Source organism: Sus scrofa, chromosome 15 (genome assembly GCF_054392235.1).
Source record: "Sus scrofa isolate SSC_HxYL_T2T_F1_AM1 chromosome 15, Sscrofa_HxYL_maternal_Yorkshire_Landrace_v2.0, whole genome shotgun sequence".
NCBI classification, from domain to species: domain Eukaryota; kingdom Metazoa; phylum Chordata; class Mammalia; order Artiodactyla; family Suidae; genus Sus; species Sus scrofa.
In genome coordinates this window covers 68,222,040-68,237,654 of record NC_139397.1, presented here as the reverse complement: position 1 = coordinate 68,237,654, position 15,615 = coordinate 68,222,040, and the positions used below count along the sequence as shown (strand labels likewise).

The window sequence follows — 15,615 nt, the reverse complement described above, 5'->3', positions numbered from 1 at the left end:
AGAGCCTGCTTTTCCTGTTTCTGTGTCTCCATCCACCAGGCTACCTTACACACTTTCAGAATAACCTTGGTTAAGGTCCAGTATAAATAAGAGTAAACAGTCCATAGCTTGTCTCAGTCGCTTAATAGATGCTGTACATAGATAGTCAAAACTCCTTAATTAAAAGTGCAAAAGCCATTACACAAGAAACCAAATAATTCCATCATATTGTATTTTTGAAACATTACATGATAAATAGGGATTTTAAGTTCAGTTTCTTATTTAAACAGTAACATCCATGTAAATGTTAAATGTCCTTGTATATACTCAATTTGACTATATATGTATATATTTATATAGTGGAACTGTATATAATTACTAAGGAAATATGCAATAGCCTCCATGTCTTCTGAATACATTATATTTTGATACTTAGCCAGGATCTGAAGTTTCATGGATTGTATTACATACTCATGGTTAAAAATATGAAGAGTGGTGTATCTTCATTTGAGTCTTTTGCTATTACCTGGTTGAGTATTACTGTGTAATATTATGGTGTAATTATCTGTACCTCCCAGGAGTCTGACAGAGTCTTGTCAGTTAACTGCAAAATTAAACATGCCTAAGGATAATTAATCAGGAGCAATAATACAATTAGTTTTAGGTAATATGATGCTGGGTATCAAATAACTCCGATATTATGCACACACATGGTGCACATTGTCTAGTAGAAAAGGGTAGACATTTAATGAAAGTAACGTAAAACCTACCTTTGAAGGATGAAAATATTGCTTTAAATGTTCTCTTCTCTGAAAGTATCAACATTCACACAAATACAGTTCAAATTCAGACTTTGAAGGTGTATTAAAAGAGAGTATCATGAAATAATTTAGACCTGAGTGACTAATTTTCTGAATGTTTAAAAGACTGTTTTAGCTAACACACATCTTAGATGGATTTGGAACTCTGTTTGTTTAAAAGCTCCATAAATATGTAACAGTGTCCTTAATTTAGCACAATTCATGTTAAATTCATTACTAGGCAAATGATGACAGCCCTTGTTCAATTGTGGTCATTATTATTTTATGAATAGAGCCAGTTTAAAGCACCTTTTAAAGTCTTCTCTAGAACCTTTTATAGAATACATTTGGAGCCTTACTTTACCACTAAGCATTTTAGGGTTTGTCTTCTTGGAAATTCACATGAAGTACCATGTATTATTTCAAGTGTATAGATTATTGAATTACAGTTTACAATATTTTTAAAATGTTGTGGCAGCTATTAGACTTACATAGAATGACTCCGCTCTGTCACTAATAGATTTTTAAAGTGAATAATTACAGAGGGGCAAGGAATGATATCTTAGATTAAAAAATAGATGATTTTTTATTCAGTACACTAAGTATAAAAAGTAGTATGATGTGAGTCACTTTCAAGAACTAGTTAAAATGAAAAATTTAAAGGAAGGTTTAGTCCAGTGTTTATTTCTCAATGAACATTTACTACCTGAAGGTTTTGGACATTGTGTTTACGTATAGGAAAGTGGAAACTTTCCAAAAACTCATTGGTTGTTTCGCTGCTACTTCTCTAGAAGAGTATAGCTGAGGAAAGGATTCTGCCTCTCACAGCCGTTGGCATGCACTTGTCCCAAGCGGTGAAAGCTGGCTACCCACTCGACATGGATCGAGCAGGCCTGACTCCAGAGGTTCAGAAGATCATTGCTGATGTTATCCGAAACCCTCCTATCAACTCAGGTGATAACCACGACCCTAGTCTGCCGCTTTAATGATTAGAGTCATTGAACCCAGATGAAGTAAACAATCCACTAATTTTTTTTCCTCTCCGATAGCATTAACCCTTTATGCTACTGGGAAAACTTTAGTTTTGTAATGCTTTTTATTGTTCAATCTTTCTTCCTGTTGTCACTCAGAGGAAAGTCTGAGCCTGAGAAACTCTTGTTTTCCTTTTCGGCTTCAGATTACAACTTCCACACCCATCCCACAGTGTATTTTCATCCTCCTCTAATTTCTGCTTCATCACTTGAAAAAAACAGTCCCTGGCCCCCGACATTCATTCCCCATAGCTTACCGACTCAGTTTTTTTTCTAAATCTTTCTGATTCCCTGTCATTGGTTTCAGTGAAGTAGCCTTTCCTGTCATACAGTCAACAGTGCTGGTCACAGTGGCGTCGGGGGAATGGACAGAGTCTCCAGGTCCCTAGTAAGAGGGTCACTTCCTGTCACATTCTTCAGAACCCTAACTGTGCTCATGAAGATCAAGCTTCTTTGTTTGCCTTGCAGAAAAGTTTAAAAAATGTCTACTTTAGGGTGTTCCTGATATGGCTCAGCGGAAACAAACCTGACTAGTATTCATGAGGACAAAGGTTCAGTCCCTGGCCTTGCTCAGTGGGTTAAGGATCCGGTGTTGCCATGAGTTGTGTTATAGGTCTCAGATGTAGCTCAGATCTGGCATTGCTATGGCTGTGGTATAGGCTGGCAGCTGCAGCTCTGATTTGACCCCTAGCCTGGGAACTTTCCATGTGCCACAGGTGCGGCCCTAAAAAGCTAAATAGATAAATAAATAAATAATGCCTATTTTAAAATTATGATTCCCCCTCCCCCTTTTTTCTTTTTTTGGCCACCCCATGGCATATGGAGTTCCTGGGCCAGGGATCAGATCCAAGCTATGGTTGCAGCCTAGGCAGTGCTGGATCCTTAACCCACTGTTTCAGGCCAGGGATCATACCTGCATCCTAGAGCTCCCAAGCCACCGTCAATCCCATTGCACCACAGTGGGAACTCCAATGATCTGGTTTGGTTTTTTTTTTTTTACAGAAATAAAAATGAGGTACATTAGAAGGATTTCCCTCCCTAAATGTATAAATGTAAACTGGATGTGTTATATAAATCTGATCATTTTTTCCAGACTGTTAGGACAAAGCAGTGGACATACAAAAAGCTTTATCTCCAAAGCTGCAGTGCCGGTCATTGAACCTTTGACTACTTTATTTCTTTCCTACTCAGGAACAAGTGTACACTTCTCCCCCCCAATCTGGAAATAAGGAAAAAAGATCATGCTTTGAAAGCACAATTAATACAACATTTAATTCATCAGAACAAAGATATTTAAGTCACCTTCAAAGACAGCAACAATTCTAAAGCTTGAGCAAGACTTAACTGAAGGATTAAACAAAGAGCCTACATCTCTTTTTTATTGCTCAACCTTGCAGGTTTGAGCAGTGGTCATCTAAGTTAGAGGGAACTAAAGTTTTTCTATTTACCCTACCATTTGAAAATTATACTGCCAACTATTTAAAAGTAAGAAATATGCAGTTTCTAATCATGGTCAATGAGACTTCCATGTGTTTTCAGGGCCTATTGATGATGTACGTCAAGACCTTATTTGAGGGAGATGCCTTATTAACTAACTCTGCTTCTCTGTCACTTCTTAGCTTTCTGATTATGATTCAATTTCCCATGTAGATCTGTCTATAGGGAAAGTATGCTCTAGTCTTGCTAATCTGGGCACTTATCTCTGTGATCGTTGTGAATTCATAATTGGAAATTAATGAATTGGCATTTTGTGAACTTGGTTAATGTGTTTGTATTAAGGTTAAATTAGGTTTCTAAATCTGAAAAACTGAGGGCCAGATCCTGTGCTGTGCTAAAAGTCCAAGGTAACTTAGCTGTGAGACATCTTTTGAGGATGGTAGCCAGCTCTCTTGGGTAGGCATATTCCAGTGTTCCTAACTTAAGCAGCCAACTTCCTAAATTTTGTTTCTTAGGATTGTACAATTATAGTCTGTAAAATACCATTTGTTGATGTGAAATTTTATTTTTTAATTCTTATTTTTCCTTGATAAAATATTGCTTGTTCTCTTACTGGAGAAAACATTGTTGAGTTATAAATTATAATCAGAAATGAAGATATACATGCCACACTAATGATTCAGAGACATTATTTTTATCTTTTACTTAACTGTAGCCGTATCACATAATTTTGTGTTTCAGTGAACAAGTTTGTTTGCATTTAAATATTTCACAACCTTGAATTGAGAGTTTATTTTATTATGACATAATCTTATACCTAAAAATAGAGTATTTGTGGATTGAGAAATTATATCTATTATTTTCAGGCTATCTTATTTTGTCCTTGTAACTTTTAAGGGATTTTAAGGGATTCGGTACCTTTCGTTTCTTTGAGTTTTTTCCATTTTTATATGATTTTAAGCTTAATTTACAGAGTTGTGATTCTAACTATGCTTAATAATAAATGAAGCAGAGTTTTTAATGAGGCACCTGGATATTATTTTGAATAATTTCATTCTTTCATTCTTTATGTGCATGTAACTGGAAAATTAAGGGTAGCTTCCAAGGGACCTGTCACAAAGGTAGGAGTAATATGATCTCTGGTAAAGCACTGAAGGAGTGCAGAAGTGCTCATTATTTCACTCACCAATAGATATTTTCAGTACTTACTTGCATGGAAAGTTAGGCAAATAAGGTCTGAAAATGAGATCCATCTTTCCCAGAAAACTTATTTAATTAACAGGCATTTTAAATAATTGATGTTTTGTTATGCTACAGTATCCATTGAAAGAATCCCCTTATTTAGCATCTTATTTATAAGTATGATTAGCTTCTATATTAAGGATGGATTATTTTTAAAAAATTAGCTTATAATTGATATTTGGAATTTGAAGCATCATTCCTTTAGAAACAATTCTGTGGATGGTTTTGATTCTCAGGGCAGCCCGCCCAAGGCAGTGTGAAACAAGTTATACAGAGCCATGGTCTGACTGGACTTGAGTCTTAGAGGCAGGGGTGCAGGTGGTCCAGGAGTGAGGGGGCCGTGTTTTACTCCAGTTCTGTTCTACAAAGGGATAGCATTTGAAAGAGGAACATTTTCTTTGCTTCCTTCATCCTTCCTTTCTACAAAATATTTCGCTCTTTACAGCTTATAGGTTTTCAGCAATGGTCAGTGTAATTTATTTTTGAATAATTTTTTGTCCTTTACAGATATAAATAAAATCAAACTAATCAGAAAGTATGTTCCTGAAAGCATTGACACATACCTTATCCACATGGCAATTGAGATCCTGGAAAAAGATTGTGACAATAGAATACAATGCCAGTCTGCATGTGATTCCAGCAAAAAGAGATATTTCTCCAACTCTGAAGAGAGCTGTTCAGATGCTAAGAGAAGCAAGGAAGAAGTAAGCATAAATACCAAGGTGTTAATTCAATGTAGAACTTTAATATAGTGTCAAACTATTCACTTTGCATTTTCTAATACCAGACTGCTTTTTTTTAAAAAACTGCTATAAATGCTGATATAAGGTTATTTAAAAAAAAAAACATGCTGTATCTCCTTTGCTCTTCAAAAATTTGATCTGAAAAAAGACTTTTTTTTTTTAAACAACAGTAAAAGAAGAATATAGTCCATCTATTTAGCTTATTGTATGGAATGTCAGCTTAACTTTTGCCTCTACCTTATGTTGATTCTATAGCCTGGAAATTCTCTTTCTTTCATAGGTGTATTTAACATTAGCTTTAAGCATATGGTAGTTTATAAAATAAAACAAATAAATAAATGAAAATAAAACCAAATTCTCTTAAAAATACCTCCCCAAGCTAGTTTGTCTGTCATACTGTCATTCCTCGTGCTCTGTTTCTGTTACAGTGAATCTCTCAGTTACAAGTATACTTATTGCTCAAGATTCTGGACATATCCCACTGAACTTATACATGATCAGAGGAAGACCATGAGTTTAGTATTATTTTATGTTGTATATTTTATTAAAATCAGATGCTTTGAAAATCATTGCTCTGTTATATGAGATAAATAAGTAGTAGTCAGAGAATAACTATTCTTTGACATTGTGATTGTACTAAATGATTATAAATACTTGAAAATTTGACTTTTAACATCTTCCAAGTCTGAAGTTACATGATTCCATGACAAAAGTTTATGAAAACTAACAATTAATTCAAAAACTACTTTAGTTCCTAGATGATAAAGTGAGCATGATGGTAGGTGGTTCCTAATATTTATGTTAGAGAATTAGGGACATTATTTCAGTTCTAAAGTTATTTTTGATAGGGTTTCCAGCAGTTAAACTCCTTTTTTTAAATTGTGTAAAAATAAAAGGAAATGGGAGTTCTCTTGTGGCACAGTAGGTTAAGGATCCAGCATTGTCACTGCAGTGGCTTGGGTTGCTGCTGTGGTGAGGGATTGCTCCTTGGCCCAGGAACTTCCATATGCTGTGGGCATACCTCCTTGCAAAAAAGGGAAGAAATGGTTGTTTTAAATTCTGTACTTTGGTTAGATTTGTATACAGTCATGTCCTAGACAAGCTAATGAAATTTGATTAACTGGAATTCTTTACATTATTTTGCAATTGAATTAGCTATGAGAAGGGCATTAAAGAAGATATGTTGGAGTTCCTGTTGTGGCGCAGTGGAAACGAATCTGACTAGGATCCAGAGGATGCGGGTTCGATCCCTGGCCTCGCTCAGTGGATCAGGGATCTGGCGATGCTGTGATCTGTGGTGTAGGTTGCAGACGTGGCTCAGATCCCATGTTGCTGTGGCTGTAGCGTAGGCCAGCAGCTGCAGCTCTGATTCGACCCCTAGCTTGGGAACTTCCATATGCCATGGGTATGGCCCTAATGAAGGAAAAAAAAAAAAAAAGAAAAAGACATGTTGGGTGGTGGTAGTGAGTAGTTAAGTATTATATTTACTGTGATTGTTATTAAGATAGAAGCTCAGTTATGTCTGTGTTTACTGGAGGGAGATTATGTCTTGATAGTGGTAGTTCTGATTCAATATACAAAGGTACACAGTGGATTCTTTAAATATGTAGTTTTTTTATTTCTGGAAATTTTCTTAAAGTGTAGTTTTAAAATTTTTGTTTTATTTCACAAAGTTGTTAAAAATTTTTAGTTTTTAGTATTTTTGTCCCATTGCTTTGGATTTCTTCAAGAGACTTCTGCTCTCTGTATGTTAGATCTTTTTTACCTAGCTACAATATTTGTCACTTCTCATGAATTCTTTTTGGTTCTTCATTTCTCTTTGGGCATACTCCGTTCTATTTATTGCTATATTACTCATAGTTTAATATTCATTTCTATAATTTTTTTTCTTTTCTTTTTTTTTCTTCTTTTTGTCTTTTCTAGGGCTGTACCTGCAGCATATGGAGATTCCCAGGCTAGGGGTTGAATGGGAGCTGTAGCCTCCAGCCTATGCCACAGCCACAGCAATGTGGGATCCGAGCCGCATCTGCAACCTACACCACAGCCCATGGCAATGCCAGTTTAACCCACTGAACAGGGCCAGGGATTGACCCGCAACCTCATGGTCCCTAGTCAGATTTGTTAACCACTGAGCCGTGACAGGAACTCCTAATTGTTTTTCTTTTATTTCTAATTCTTTCCAGAGCTTCCCCCCTCACTTGAATTTTTCTCAGGTTCTTTTGTATTTTGAATCCTTTTAAGTTTTTTAGCTAATTTGGGGAGATTACAGTTATTTTCTATAGCTCAGCAAATCTTTCTGGTGTCATATTTGACCTTCATACCTTCTTGTTGCTCATTTTTATATGAAATTAGTTTTCCCACACTTTCAAAAGATGACATGGTTCAAGATAGTTTTCCCAAGTTCGCAGAGCTCTCTCTCTCTCTTTTTTTTTGTGTAACGTTCAAAATAATGGAAACTTGGTTTATGAGATACCCTTTTCTGCCATTTTTACTTGGGCTTCCTCTTCCCTTTTCCTCTATTGTACCCATCCTGCTTGATTTTGATTTAACCCCAGGAGTTCTCCTGAGTGTGGGACCTTTGCCTGGAAGTTCATAGGAGCCAACTGCACTAGCCACTTAAGAGCTGCTAGCCACTGTTGGTGGATCCCTTTCAGTCACCTGCTATTGGGTTGGGCAAAAGGCCTCCCCCTTCCATGCTACCTAGTTCTATGTTTTAATGCTAGAATTTAGAGAGATTAAAAAGTTATGCTGCTGTGCCAGCATCTTCCCAGAACCCTTTCTTCACATGTCACTTTTTTCCCTCTTTTTTTTCTTGACTTCCTATGAGGGAGGGAGAGCGAGCGAGAGAGCGAGAGTGAGAGCAAGAGATAGAGAGAAATTGATTTCATGCCCTGCCACTGTTTCATTATAAATTAAAACATACAGTGTTATATATAAACTATAAACTATTTTAGGACACTCAGAAAAAATGCCTGAGGGATAATGTTATTATGATCATTATTTTTAAAATTCAGTACCTCAAAATAATATGAATTTTCTTTAGTTTTGTTTTTTTAGGCATAGTTTGGGTTTTTTTCCTAAGAAAAGAATGCATGCAGTAAATATTTTGTTTTCCATAAAATTTTTAAAGGTTGATAGAAAATATCCTTCTGATTTTTCACTGGAAGATGAGAGCCACAGGAATTCACTGAAACTAACTTCTTGGAATCAGCCATTTAGCGATCCAGAAATAGAAGACTTATTTACAGATTCTCATTCACAGGTAAATTGATTTCATAAAATAGTTTCATGACAAATACATTGTGCTTGATAACTAATATGCCTAGATTTATCTTAGTTTTTAGATGCAATTAAATGCAGATATAATGCGAGAGTTCCCATTGTGGCTTAGTGGTTTAAAAACCCAACATAGTCCCTGTGAGGATGTGGGTTCAATCCTGGCCTTGCTCAGTAGGTTAAGGATCTGGTGTTGCCATGAGCTGTGGTGTAGGTTGCCAACGTGGCTTGAATCCCATGTGGCTGTGGCTGTGGTGTGTAAGCTGGCAGCTGTAGCTCTGATTCAACCCATAGCCTGGGAACTTCCATATGCTGTGGGTGTGGCCCTAAAAGACAAAAAATAATAATAAAAATAATTTTAAAAATAAATTCAAATATAATGTACATATTTCTCTGTCTGCTTACATATATATGTGCACATATAATCAGCAAATAAGTTAATGTTATGTATCCTCAATTTAATGATGGTAGTTTTCTAATAGAATTTGGAATATCAAAAGGATGTAAATAGCCACTTAAATTTTTATAATGATGGCTGGGAATTTTAGTTTTCTACTAATTGAGGCAATAGTCACTGAAAAGCATTGTTTCTGTTATTAGACTTCATAAAATCTCTCTTGGTAGTTGTTGAGACTTAAGAGGTAACACTCAATGTAAGTAAGCATTTTCCCCCTTTCTCAGTGAAATAAGCTCAGTATTAAAATGACAGAATAATCATTTGATATCATATTCTGTAAAAGTGTTTGGAGATAAAAGACTTGAAATGATATTAGCTACCAATTAATGAGTGCCAGGGATAAAGCAGAATGTGTTTGGATATTTTGTATATATTCTCATTTAACTCTCCAAGTAATGCAGTGATGTTATTTATTCTTATTCTCATTTATCTGTGAAGAAATTGAGGTTTTAATAACATTCCTAAGGTCGTACATTATCAAATAGCTCAATAAGGACAAATCTAGTTCTTTCTGGTTTCAAAGTACTTGCTTATTCCATAGTATTCAGCCAGGGCTACAACAAGACTGAGTTTTTTTTTCCTCTGCTCTGTTACTATTTGGATGTCATTCTCTGTTTTACTTTTTGGCTTTGTGATAATTTTAAATTGTTTCCTTCCTCCAGTTGCCCTGAGGGGTTCAAATTCTAATTGTAAGCAATTATAATTGTCTAGGGCTACAAGGGATTTTGATATTAAGATTTTGGAGGGAAGAATAATGATGTCTGGGCCAACTTTATCTCTACGCAGATGACTTTTCTCTGTGACATTTTATATCACTAAAATTTATTTCCAAGTCAAACATTGTAATATCATGCAGTGTGTATAAATCCAATTTTTTCTGGTCTTCTTTTCCTTGTGGGGAAACTGGTATTAAGTTGGAATAGCTAACAGTTTTTAACTTTTTTTTTTTTTTTTTCTTTTTTAGGGCCCCTTTTGAGGCATGTGGAAGTTTCCAGGCTAGAGGTCAAATTGGAGCTGCAGCTGCCGGCCTATGCCACAGACACAGCAACTCCAGATCCACTACATCTGCAACCTACACCACTGCTCATGGCCACGCCAGAGCCTTAACTCACTGAGTGAGGTCAGGGATCGAACCTATGTCCTCATGGATACCACTGAGCCACAATGGGAACTCCCTAACAGTTTTTAACCTTTTAAAAATATAAGTTTACACAGTCTTTTTTTGGCAAGGATTATTTATTTATTTATTGGCTGCCCTCGTGGCATATGGAAGTTCCTAGGCCAGGGATCAAATCTGAGCTGGATTTGTGACCAGCTGCAGCAACACCAGATCCTTAACCCAATGCGCAAGGCTGGGAATCGAACCAGCGCCTCCACAGAGACAAGCCAGACCACTTGCTTGTAGACCACTACACCATAGCAGGAACTCCTTGCCAAGGATCTTTTACTTCATTTCCCCACCCTTAAATATTTTGAAGCTATTTTTAAACATTGAAAACCTAAGTAAAACATGGTAATCAGTTGATGAACAATGCATAGATACAGTCTTCATTCTAGAAATGGAATAAATTCTACGTAATGGCTAACAGATACAACTTAGATGAAAAAGCCCTCAGATAGTTTCAATAACTAAATTAACTCTGCCAGATACAAGGCATAGTCATGTTAGAGTGATTTCTGTGTTGTGTTGGTGTGAGGAGCTAGCACTTAAGGTGAGATGACACAAATTAATATTCTTTTAAACTTACAGACCACTTACCTATTTAAAAATTTATTTTTTCATTTGTGCTTAATACAGTATTCAATCATTGCCTTTGTGTTTAATTTTTTTTCAGGGACTTATAACTTAGGGTTCTGAGACTTCATTTGGTGCTATGACAAACTCACTAAATATTTTTTCTTTTTTGTCTTTTTAGGGCTGCACCCAAGGCATGCAGAAGTTCCCAGGCTAGGGTCTAATTGGAGCTGTAGCTGCCGACCACAGCCACAGCCACAGCCATGCCAGATCCAAGCTGTGCCTGTGACCTATACCACAGCTCACTGCAACACCAGGTCCTTAACCCACTAAGCAAGGCCAGGGATCAAACCCATGTCCTCATGGATACTAGTCGGGGTTGTCACTGCTGAGCGACAATGGGAACTCCACAAGCCCACTAAAATTATGCAGAGTATAATGCATGTGTACCATTTGTCTTTGTTTCTTGCAAGTGGATCTCTTAATTTTTAGCAGATTCTTAAAAGAATCTATGAAACCAAAAAAAAATTTTTTTTTCATTTATTCAGCAAGTGTTTTTTGAGTAGCTATCATATCTCGGCAATTCTATAAGGTCCTGTTGGTGCTTGAACCATCCTTCTACTCTGTCTACCACTGTAGGTGTAGAAGTTGTATGCTTTTTCAAATGCCTAATATAAACTGTTTGAGTATGTGTGTGTATATACGCCCAGACAGATGCCTTTCTTAGAACAATAAATTCACCATTGTGGCTAGCCCAAAGCAAATACACCATGAGACATAGATCTGAAATAATATCTAGGTCTTTCCTTCCCAAATGAGAGTCTACGCTTGTGTCTAAAAACCAGGAACAAACAGGGAGTTCCCATTGTGGCTCAGCAGTAATGAATCCAGCTAGTATCCATGAGGATGTGGGTTTGATCCCTGGCCTTGCTCAGTGAGTTAAAGATTTCGTGTTGCCATGAGCTGTGGCTTAGGTTGCAAATGCAGCTTGCATCTGGCCTTGCTGTGGCTGTGGTGTAGGCTGGCAGCTGCAGCTCCAATTTGACCCCTAACCTAGAAACCTCCATATGCTGCAAGTGCAGCCCTAAAAAAAAAAAACCAAAAAAAACAAAAAAAACACATAAACACACACACAAAATGCCCAGGAACAAACAAACAAATAAATGAATAGGTAACAGGATGGCAGGTAATTGCTTGAACAAATTTTACAGTGATTTTTATCTCTCTCTCACATTGATTTATTTCTGAATCCAGAAATAAATTGTGCAGATTTCATTACTTGTTTGATTTGGCAAGTGGCTGTTGTTTACTCAGTAACCTACGTTACTTTGCAAGTGAGACACATTTTCAGCAGTACAAATATATATATATATTTTTTTCTTTTTTTTTCTGTTTCTTTCCTATAGACTTCATCCAAAACCTCAGAGAGAAAATTACCTGGGTGGTTTGCCAAAGAAAATGAGATCTTACCTGATACCAGCAAGAAATCAGCGGCCAAAACAAAGAAGAAGGGTCTTTTTTGTTAAACTGGCAACTGTTAAAGGAATTCTGTGTGTCTTGCTCTATCTTAAGAGGGAAGTAGTATTTCATTTCTGAAAAGAGTGGGGAGTAATATTTTTGTTTACAAATTATTCTAATCTCAAAGTAAAACTCACCTATTTATTGAATAGCTGGTGTCTTAAAACAGCCTTGTGCAATTTGTGTAAATGTGGGTCTTCTGAGAGCCTGAGTACATCTTAGAGCAGAATCTTTAGTTTCCTCCTAGATTGCTTTAAGAAACTGCATTCCTGCCCTGTTCTCGAATCTCTTTTCTTACTTTAACAGTATGTTTGGAATATATAAAGTGCGGTGATTTAGTTTAGATAACAGATCAGTTGTACAGTGATTATGTGTGTGATATAAAATATTCCTATATTACCAAAATTCTGCCTTATAATTGAAGAGCATATAGTTAATTTTTTTTTTTTTTTTGTCTTTTTGCCTTTTCTAGGGCCGCACCCGTGGTATATGGAGGTTCACAGGCTAGGGGTCTAATCGGAGCTGTAGCCGCTGGCCTACGCCAGAGCCACAGCAACGCAGAATCCAAGCTGCATCTGTGACCTACACCACAGGTCACGGCAACGCCAAGATCCTTAACCCACTGAGCAAGGCTGGGGACCAAACCCGCAACCTCATGGTTCCTAGTTGGATTCCTTAACCACTGAGCCATGATGGGAACTCCAAACATGGTTGTTTTATAACTCGTTTTTACTATTGTTAGAAATAACTTATCCTCATTTGTCAGTGGTATTAGCGGACCAGACCAGTGAAAATAAACCTTTTGGGGTTCTGTGTAAATAGGGAAAAGGATATAACAAAGGAGATTGATTGCACTTTACAACTATACATTTTGTATTTTATATCCTATTTCTTTTATCTTTTCAAATAATTTTAAGAAGTCCTTCATACTGAATATTATAAAGATGTATATTTTTTAACTTGATTTCAATTGCTTAATTACCTTGAACACCTTTAATTTTTGATGATGTCAGAATTTGATTCTAGTATCTCTTCATGTTGTAGCACATATCACTGAAATATATACCTACTGACCCTGATTTGGGTAAATCATGGTTGGTAGAACTTGAAGCAGTTCACCATATGACATTTAATTGATTTTTTTGTAAATAAAAATAACTGTTGTTAAAAAAAAGAATATATGTTTGTTGTAGAAGAATTAGAAAAGCCAGAAAAGTGAAAACAAGAAAATAAAAATCACAGTAGTTTCACTGGTAGGTAATCAGTTAACCTCTTTCATATATCCTGCTAAGCCTTTTTATTTATAGTCATTTCTTAGTTTGTTACATAAATAATATGTGAATGAATATTCTTTATAAAGCATTCAAGCTATACTTAAAACATGAAAGTATCTCATATTCCCATTTCCCCATATCCTGTTACCACCAGCCCATTTCCACAAGGTAATGGCTATTGAATATGTGATATATAGTTTTTTAGTCATTTCTTCTACATTGACATGCCTCTGTATCTGTAGGTACACATACCTTCTTGGTTTTTAATTATTATTTTTACATTTAAGTATTTATTTGAAATGTTAGTTTCAAGTGAACAGCATAGTGATTCAATATTTTTATAGATTATACTTCATTTAAAGTTATTATATATAATATTGGCTATATTCCCTGTGCTGTATAGTATGTTCTTATAATTTACTTATTTCATATGTAATAGTTTGTACCTCTAACTTCCCTACCCCTGTCTTTCCTGCTCCTTTCTCCTCTCTCTTCTCTGGCAACCACTAGTTTGTTCTCTATATGTGTGAGCCTCTTTCTATTTTTTATTCATTCATTTGTTTTTAAATTCTACATGTAAGTAATAACATACAGTGTTCATCTTCCTCTGTCTGTCTTATTTTACTAATCATAATACCCCAGATCCATCCATGTTGTTACAAATGGCAAATTTTCATTCTTCTTTATGGATGAGTAATAATTCTACTGTCACTATTTGCAGATGACATGATACTGTGTATAGAAAACCCTACAATCTCCACCAGAAAACTTCTGGAAATGATAAATGAATAAAGTTTTAGGATACAAGATTAATATATAGAAATCAGTTGTTTTCCTATACACCTATAATGAACTATAAGAAGGAGAAAGTGAGAAAACTATCTTGTTTAAAATCACCTCAAAAAGAATAAACCACCTAGGAATAAACTTAACCAAGGAGGTGAAAGACTTAATACTATGAATACTATAAAACATTGAAGGAAATTGAAGGTGATACAAAAAAATGGAAAGATAGCTTGTGTTCATGGATCAGAAGAATCAGTATTATTAAAATGTTCATACCACCCAAAGCAATCTACAGATTTAATGTAATCCCTATCAAAATACTTATGACATTTTTCTCAGAACTAGAACAAATAATCCTAAAATTTATATGGACCCACAAAAGATCCTGAATAGCCAAATCAATCTTGGAAAAAAAAGAGCAAAGCTGGAGATATCACTCTCCTAGATGTCAGACTGTACTACAAAGCTATAGTCATCAAAACAGTGTGGTACTGTCATGAAAACTGACACATAGATCTATGAAACAGAACAGAGAGCCCAGATATAAACCCATACACTTATGGTCAATTAATCTATGACAAGGAAAGCAAGAATATTCAGAGAGAAAAGACATTCTCTTCAATAAGTGGTGCTGAGAAGAGTGAACAGCTGCATGGAAAAGAATTCAAATTAGAATATTTTCTCACCCCATATACAAAAATAAGCTCAAGATGGATTAAAGACCTGAATGTAAGATTGGAACCATAAAACTCGTAGAAGAAAACAGAGGTAGAACACTGTTTACAAGCTTATCCTGGTGTGTGGCCAGATATCTGATGACCTCCTTCCTGCTGGACCCCTTAGCAGCTGAGCCTTAATGAGAAGATTCCCCCACCCCCTATTCTGTGAGAAAAATTAAGCTTTGAGCTCAAAGGTACTTGCTCACTTGAGCCCATACCTGCCCTCCTTTTCTAGACTATGCTTCCAGTAACCTGGACTCCAGAATGCATGGCCCAAATGTTCCCAAGTTCACTGGGTCTCTGCCTTGGTTCACCTGCTGGTGTGCTCATTTCTTGTCTTGAAGGGTAGCCAAAGCATGGCTGCTTGGAGGAGTTGTGGACAAGACTTGGACATCCAGGCCCTAGTTCATATCCAGGAGGCCATCTGTGGAGAAGAGAGTCAGAGGCAGGAGGAGTGGGCCGTGTCCATGAGCTCATTTTCCTGCACCTGCAGCACCGCCTCCCTCTGAAACCACCTCTAGACCTCAGTAGGTCAGCCATACATTCAGTAAAGTCCAGAGCGCGGCTCTTTACTAGCTGTGTGACTTTGGATGGATTACTTAGGCACTCTGAGCCTCA

The 15,615-nt window shown here is 36.3% G+C and overlaps 1 protein-coding gene across 15 annotated transcripts in view; it reads left to right on the top strand.

The window, feature by feature from the left end:
• WRN (WRN RecQ like helicase) overlaps positions 1 to 14,305 on the top strand; it is a 128,023-nt gene extending 113,718 nt beyond the window's left edge. For 7 of the 15 annotated variants that reach the window (XM_085000180.1, XM_085000177.1, XM_021075786.2 and 4 more), the window contains 4 exons: positions 1,571 to 1,733; positions 4,997 to 5,193; positions 8,363 to 8,494; positions 12,107 to 13,392. In XM_085000180.1, coding sequence (XP_084856306.1) covers positions 1,571 to 1,733; positions 4,997 to 5,193; positions 8,363 to 8,494; positions 12,107 to 12,226 — 612 coding nt within the window. In that variant the 3' untranslated portion in view covers positions 12,227 to 13,392. Of the gene's footprint in view, positions 1 to 1,570; positions 1,734 to 4,996; positions 5,212 to 5,660; positions 5,747 to 8,362; positions 8,495 to 12,106 lie in introns of all 15 variants that reach the window. The other 8 variants (XM_085000172.1, XM_021075784.2, XM_085000175.1 and 5 more) reach the window with 3 other exon arrangements.
• The last annotated feature ends 1,310 nt before the right edge of the window (positions 14,306 to 15,615 follow it).